Consider the following 7,797-nt stretch of genomic DNA (forward strand, 5'->3'; position numbering starts at 1 on the left):
CCCAGGACTGACCACACAGAACTACATTCACCTCTTACCTGTTGTATAAACCCTGTTCGTCCCTCTTACCTGCTGCATACGTTGGTGGCTCTTTCCGCACATAACGCCCTTTGGATTTGGGATTTTGTTGCACCCCAGCTCGTTGCTTTTTCCTTGCTATAATATAAACAATGAGAAAACCTGTGAAACCTAACTCTGCAAACCCTCATTAGACAGAAAGTGGAGCTCATGGGGCGGGGGCCCTATTCAAGCTGCTGGCTTAGCAGGCAAGGACTGCAAGGGTCAATTTCTCTCTGCAGAGGACAGAAGTTTATTTACTGATTTTAAAATGGAGTCCATTAGCTCAGCATCCAAAGCTAGTTAAATATGGCTCAAGAAATAAATATAAAAAAATATATGGAGATATACCTATCTCATAGAACTGGAAGGAACCTTGAAAGGTCATTGAGTCCAGCCCCCTGCCTTCACTAGCAGGACCAAGTACTGATTTTGCCCCAGATCCCTAAGTGGCCCCCTCAAGAATTAAACTCACAACCGTGGGTTTAGCAGGCCAATGCTCAAACCATTGAGCTATTCCTCCCCCCTAAAAAAATAAAGACTGCACAAATGGAGACATAAAAGGCCTAAGTCAAGAGAGAGTGTGATCTACAGGACACCCTGAAGTTCATGCAACTGGGGCTCTAGTGTGCCCCATAGGAAGCAGGTTCCAAAGGTGGGGATTTTTCTCTGAATCCTACACCACATATCCCAGAGAATAAGCAACAGGAACACATAGGAAGAGCAGCCCAGGAGACTACAACCACTATAATGGGATGTGGGGAGAAAAGTATGAAAGGAACATAGAACTGGAAGGGACCTCCTGGATCATCAAGTCCAGTCCCCTGCTATAGCAGGAAACCCCATGATATAATCCTGTTCAGAAACGTCTCAAACTCCATTGTAAAACTAGTTAGGAGTAGTAGGGAAAACAGACTATTAATAGGCTGCTCCAGAACCTCACTCCTCTGATGGTCAGAAATCTTCTCATTTCCACCCCAAATTTTAAAGTGGTCAGTTTATAGCCACTTGTTCTTGTGCCAATATTTATCCTCCCTGGTGTTTACCCCTTTGATGTATTTACAGAGTGCAATAATATCCTCTCAGCCTTCATTTTGCTAGGCTAAACAAGCTAATCTTTTTTCATCTCCTCTAGTCAGACAGGTTCTCCATTCACCTGATCATCCTACTAGCCCTTCTCTGCACCTGTTCCAGATTCAACTGATCTGTCTTGAAAATGGGTGACCAGAATTGTGCACAATATTCCACAGGAGTATTACCAATGCATTGTACAAAAGTATTAATACTTTCCTATCTCTTCTGGAAATATCTCGCTTCATGGCTGCGTGAACATTGGTGGCTTGTGGTCATTTTGTGACCAGTACATACACCCAGGTCTTTCTGCTCTTTTGCCGATTCCAGATGAAGAGTTCCCACTTATAGCAGAAATTTTTATTAGTCAGTAAATGCATGACATCACTTTTTACTATTACATTTCATCCCATTTATATTTTTCCAGTCCTCAAGATCACCCAATTCTTCCTGTGTAATATTCCAACCCTCCTCTATACTGACAATGCCCCTCAACTTTGTGCCATCAGCAAATGTCATTAACATACACCTACTTTTTGTCCTAAAGTAGTTAATGAAAATAATAAAAAAAGACTGGTCTCAAGTCAGATCCTTAAAGAACTCCATTAGTTACCTCCCTCCAGCTAAATAGTTCTCTTTTCAGCACAACCCATTGATACATCCCTTTTAGGGAGTGGTTTTTGGGGGAGGGATAGCTCAGTGGTTTGAGCATTGGCCTGCTAAAACCAGGTCTATAGTTGCCCAGATAACTCCCCCCCGCCCCCTTCTTAAATATACATACTATATTTGCTATTTTCCAGTCATTTCCCCCAATTTGATAGATCAGGGGTTCTCAAATTGGGGGTTGGGACCCCTGAGGGGGTCACGAGGTTATTACATGGGGGGTCGCGAGCTGTCAGCCTCTACCCCAAACTCTGCTTTGCCTCCAGCATTTATAATGGCGTGAAATATATAAAAAAGTAAATACAGCTCTAGCTGAGAGCATAATAAAAGCTCTGCCTTTGCTTCAGCAGAGCCGAGCCAATACCATAAAAAACTACTTATTGGAATAGCTTATCAGTGAGCACATGAGAGAAAAAGTTACAAACTATAGCCTACCTCTAGTCCTTAGTAACAAATAATGTATTTGACACCTTTTGGCTATTTGTGAAATTCTTGCATTTGTTCATTACAATTATTTGCAGATTTTCCAGCAAACAATTCTTGCTTTGCTGATCTTTTGCAAATTATAAATTGGAAGCGGGAGATTAAATTACTTTGTAAGTCATGTGGAGTGTTATTATATTCAAGGCTGTAGAAATGCCTACAATGAAGATTACCTACATTTTCCACTAGAACTGCCTAATTTCAGCTACAGTCCCCCCCCCCCGATTTGGAATAGCTCTAGCCTGTGATTTGGAGTAGCAAGTAGGGTCCAAGAGGTGCCTTTTGCTTTTCCCGGGAAAATTCACCCACATTTGGCCAAGTTAAAAAACATGGTGGAAAATCACCATTTTTAAAACATGGAAAATCAGTGAGTTCTAATAGGCATATAAAAATGGTGAATGCTTTTAATTTTCTGAAATTTCCATCTGCACAGTTCATGCTCCTAGGCCCTGCTGCAATTCCTGCATTATATCAATACAATTGGCACAGAGCTAGAGTAACAGACAGGACAGAGACAATACGGATTCCTCCACATCTTCTTGTTGCTTTCCCCCACCAAAATACCCATTGGCCTAAGGGAATTTACAGTGAGTTGAGAGCCTTGAGACCATGAGTTCTAGCTTCACCTTTTCCACTGACTAGTATTACTAATTCCATGAGCAAGGTCTCAGACCCCTACTTCAGGAAGCTGGCAAGACTCTGGGTGCTCAACTCAAGACACACAGGACCTCGCTTATCAAAGGAGCTGAGCATCCACAGGGTCTCCTTGACCGAACGCTGTGAGTTGAAGCACTTCAGAAAGTCAAGCTCTATGTATCAAGTTGGGCAGCCAGAAAACAAGGAGCCTGCTATTAGTGCCCACTTCAGAAAATCTGGTCTGAGCGACTTGCCTGACACCATTCAGGGAGGCTGTGGTAAAGCCAGAGATAGAACCCAGGTCCCAGTCCAAAACCTTAACCTCCCATTCAGTGGGGCTTGGTTAAAACTTCAAGGGTGAGTGAGATTTAGAGCCGCTCCAGCCCCACTGTGGATTAGAAGATCGGCAGCAGCAGCAGGCGGCTTGTGTAGGGCACAATCCCAACAGAAAGGTAGCCAAGAGCATGTGCAGGACCGTGGCTCCAGCAGTACATGGTAACAACACAGGAAGCTGAGAGCACACACAGGTCTGTGGCTAGGAACTACAAGTTATTCATATTACCAGGAACTTTCTGCTTCTTTCTGGAAAATTCTTCATAATCTTCATCATCCTCTCGCTCAGATTTCCTCTTTCCTCTGGAAGGTGATTCTCCTATGAGGTGTCAGAGAATGAAGACAAGTCAGTCCTGCTGAGGCTCGGGGAGTGTAACATCACACCTAGCTGATCTCCATCCATCGCTTCAGTTTCCCCTTATCTCCAGTGATGCTCTCTCGGTCTTCAACATGGTTTGGTTGCTGAGGTGACTTAGCCCTGTGGCCAAGTCCCAAAAGTCATATCAAAGTCCAAACCAACACAAAACCAAAATAGTCTTCTGCCCTGCTATTAAGCTGGGCACAGCCTTTCCTTCCCAAGGGTTTATCTTCCCTTCCAAGCCTGCCCTTCTCCTGGGCTGAGCTCTAGGCCCACCTGGGCTCTGTTCAGTCTCTCTATCCTCCCCTCGTTCTCAGGGGTCATCACATTGCTGGGTGGCAGCTTGGGGAAACTCGTTCACCTCTTCAATGCATTCCCACTCCTGGGAACACAAACAACTAGGCTTTCTGCCCCCTGGAGTGTCAAATGGCCTGTCCCTCCAACCCACTGCCCTCTTCCTAATCTTTCATCCCTCCCAGATCCCCCCCCAACAAACTCTTTTATACAGCACTGACTCCCAGGGCTGTTCTCTCTGTAGTCCCTCTATGACTGAATCACCAGCTCCTCTTATTTCTCCATCATGCCTAGTTTAGTCATATGACTTCGCTCATTTCCTCCACCTGGGTAGGCAGGCACAGGTGCAACTGAGCCTCAACCCTCTTAAAGGGCCAGCTTACCCTAAGACAGGAAGCAACCACTTGTGTGCAAGTGGGAGGTAAGGAGTACAGCTGACATGAGAACCAGAAAGAATAGTCAGAGATCTGAAGGGTATCACCACCAACTGCTCACAGCCAGGTAAGCAGTAACACAGAACAGCCACATGCACCTCGGGGACTTATGAGGAACAAGGCTGAAGACCTGGGCCCTGTCTACACTAAGAAAGTACAAGTGGGTTTCACCCTGTCCAACCCTCAGCTGGAGCTGAAACTGATTTGGTGGTCAGTACAGACCAGAAACAGAAAGCTGTTAGGTTTGGGATGAACTCCTTCTGTAATGGATACTCAACATGCTTTGTCCCTGGGTTTCATAGTTGCCGAACTGCATACAATCCTAGTCAAAGGGAAGCCAAAGGAAGACTCAACAAGTGGAAAAAGGGTGAGTTAAGTGGCGAACACTGAACCAATGGTTGTTCTGTCAGGAAAGTAGAATTTTTCGAAGGACCTTGAAAGGACTGGAAGTGCCGCACTGCTCCCCAGTTCTACGCAAAAAGAGAGAAGCCACACACACCCCACTGCCAGAACCAAGAGGATGGAGAATCCACTGGAAAGTTTGAGACAAGGAGTATAAAACACCTTTCGGAAGAGTTTGCTCCTCTGCAATATGCATGGAAATGGGGGCCAAATCAGGAGAAAAGATGCAGGGAGGAGCCCCTTATTTGGGATCCTGAGGCCCATGTCCAGAACAAGGAACTGGCAACCAGCATTTAAAACTGACGCTCAGCTGCTGCTCCCAAAATTTCCAGTCAGGTCCCCATTAGTCATGAAACTGCTGCAGAGACTGCTACAGAGTTTGTATTGGCTCATGTAAATCACCTGCCCACTACAGCCATTCTCAGGGGGAAGCGCCTCATCCATAACAGAAGAGATTCCAGGAAGGCTCATCTGACCACCCATTACTGCCTAGTTTGCATTCTGCTTGCTGTAAGGCACTGAGACACCATGAACACAGACAGGGCTCCCCTACTTAGCGCACTGGGGAAGAAACCCACACATAGGACACACAAATGCTGATGCAGCATACACATGGGATCTTTCCTCTCAAAAATCAGAGTTGCCAACTCTTATTGTTTTAGCATGACTCTTGTGATATTTTGTGTTTGTCTTTAAGTCCCAGCTCCTGGAGTGATCCAATTACATGAAAATCTCTACTTTCATGTTAAAAAAACCCAACAAGGTTCTACTCTCATGGTTGCACCCAAGTGGACTGTAAGAACTCAAAAACCAAAAGGAAAATCCAAAGAAACAAACTTTTTTTAAAATATGATTTTTAAGCCAATTTCATGATATTTGAATGCCTAGGGCTAGCACTACTGCGATTTCCCCCCCTGCTGTGTACTGGTGTCTCAAAGACAGGTTTTCAACTGACATATGACCAATCCCTACACATGCAGAACCTTCTCAGCCAAGTTCCTGCCTCCTTTCACACTGCCCCAGTTTTCATCCAGCATAGACACCTGAATATCAGAGGTCTTCCCCATCATTAACTAACAGGTTTCACCTCATGGGATATGACATGCAAGATGCATTAGTACATTAATACAAAAGGTCCTAGCTCATTCTAAATCAGAAAATAACAGATGTTAGAAATGGAAAGGACAACTTCGTGCCCATTTCTAACCCCCAGGACCACTGCTGGCTTGCTCTCTTTTGTATATGTTCTAGTGTTATTTCTATTTTCTAGCCTAGTTTTAAAATTCCTATGCAAAGCATTCTCCCGAAGCACTGGCAGAGCTCTCACCCACAGACAAAGCAGACCTGTAATCATAGTTTAATTGATCTTAAAGGCCAGATCATTTAGCCTGACCTTCTGCACAAAAGTGACCATAGAATTTTATCAGCAAGTTCTGCAGTGGAGACAGTTCTTCTTCTTTAGCCTAGAAAAGACACTACTAAGACTATAACTTGTGGATGAACTGTAGCATATCTTTCAGAAAGACATTCAATCTTGATTAAAAGAATCAGTGAGAAGACAGCTTTGCCCAGTACTAAGGCTCTAAAGTACCTTTCTTCTCTGAGGATTTATTAATATTGGTTTTTATTCCCCTCATTTCCAGCCAGTCAGTGGGTCTGCGAATAGTCCGCTTGCCCCCAGATTCTGAGCTCCCGCTCACTCGACCCTTGGAAGAAGTAGAAGAATCACTGAAGCACTCATTGTTATTGTCTGACCCTAGGAGACTAGTTTCAAACTCCTCGGACCTAGAAAAAGAAAATCCTAGATATAAAACAAACGTCAAGATGGGTACATGCACACATGCCGATGCAATTAGTCTCACAGCAGAGCATGCTGCTTTCATCTTCACAACCAGTCTTCGAGCCCACCCCACAGTTCAGTAAACCTAATTTCTTTTTTATTAATAGTAATGTAGTGTCTAGGAGCCCAGTCATGGACCCAGACCCCAATGTGCTACCCACTGTACAAACACAGAAAAAGAAGGCAGTCTCTGCCCCAAAGAGCTCACAATCTAAGTATAAGACAGGAGATAACAGATGGATACAGACAGACAGGGGAAAACAAGGAAATAGAGGCAAGACAGAATACAGTCTGCAGGACAGACATACTGAATGTTGTATACAGTGTTGTTGGTGCTGTGATCAGTCCCAGGATATGAGACAGATAAGGTGGGTGAGTAATATTTTTTAGTAGACCAATTTCTGTTGGTGAGACAGACAAACTTTCGAGCTACACAGAGCTCTTCTTCGGGTCTGGGAAAGGTACTAAGTTACTCTTGGGGGGATTCTGCACCACTGTGCAATGCAGAATTTTCTCAGAAATTAATGTTGTGCACAGAGAATTTCATTTTTTTCCCCTCAGAAATGGGCTGCAGAGCTGCTGGCTGCCACTAGGAGCCGCTGGATCCAGCAGAACCCAGCTCACAAATACAGTAACTCCTCACTTAAAGTCGTCCCAGTTAACGTTGTTTCGTTGCTGATCAATTAGGGAACATACTTGTTTAAAGTTGTGCAATACTCCCTTCTAATGTTGTTTGGCAGCCGCCTGCTTTGTCCACCTCTTGCAAGAAGAGCAGCCCGGCGGAGCTAGCTGGTGGGTAGTTGGAACCAGGGTGGATCGACATCCCCCCCAATCAGCTCCCCGGTCCCCTAAGTTCCCTGTGCAGCAGCTGCCCAGCAGGCTAGCAATTGCAGCTGTCCCCGCCCCCAGCACTGCCATGTGCTGCTCCTGCCCTCTGCCTTGGGGCTGCTCCCTGAGACTCCTGCTTGCTGAGTGAGGGGGGGGAGGAAAAGGGGGAGGCTAATATCAGGGTGTGCCCCTCCCCCCTGCACCCCACTTACCCCATCTTCCATAGAGCGGGGGGGACACATGACAGAGGGAGCTTCCAGGCAGCAGCAGTCTGGTCTCAGCTAGCTGATCTAATTAACAAGGCAATGTACTTCTGACCCCACTCTTCATACTTAAAGGGGAAATGCGCATCACACACACACACACACACACACACACACACACACACACACACACAC

At 45.3% G+C, this 7,797-nt stretch overlaps 1 protein-coding gene across 4 annotated transcripts in view; it reads right to left on the minus strand.

Moving 5' to 3' along the window:
• Positions 1–7,797, minus strand: part of ZNF512 (zinc finger protein 512) — a 51,325-nt gene that overhangs the window by 22,336 nt on the left and 21,192 nt on the right. For 2 of the 4 annotated variants that reach the window (XM_034781659.1, XM_034781657.1), the window contains exons 4-6: positions 6,323–6,516; positions 3,473–3,562; positions 70–156 (exon numbers count right to left, since the gene is read on the minus strand). In XM_034781659.1, coding sequence (XP_034637550.1) covers positions 70–156; positions 3,473–3,562; positions 6,323–6,368 — 223 coding nt within the window. In that variant the 5' untranslated portion in view covers positions 6,369–6,516. Of the gene's footprint in view, positions 1–69; positions 157–3,472; positions 3,563–6,322; positions 6,517–7,797 lie in introns of those variants that run through there. The other 2 variants (XM_034781658.1, XM_034781660.1) reach the window with 2 other exon arrangements.

Source organism: Trachemys scripta, chromosome 9, assembly GCF_013100865.1.
Source record: "Trachemys scripta elegans isolate TJP31775 chromosome 9, CAS_Tse_1.0, whole genome shotgun sequence".
In the NCBI taxonomy this organism is placed as follows: Eukaryota; Metazoa; Chordata; order Testudines; family Emydidae; genus Trachemys; species Trachemys scripta.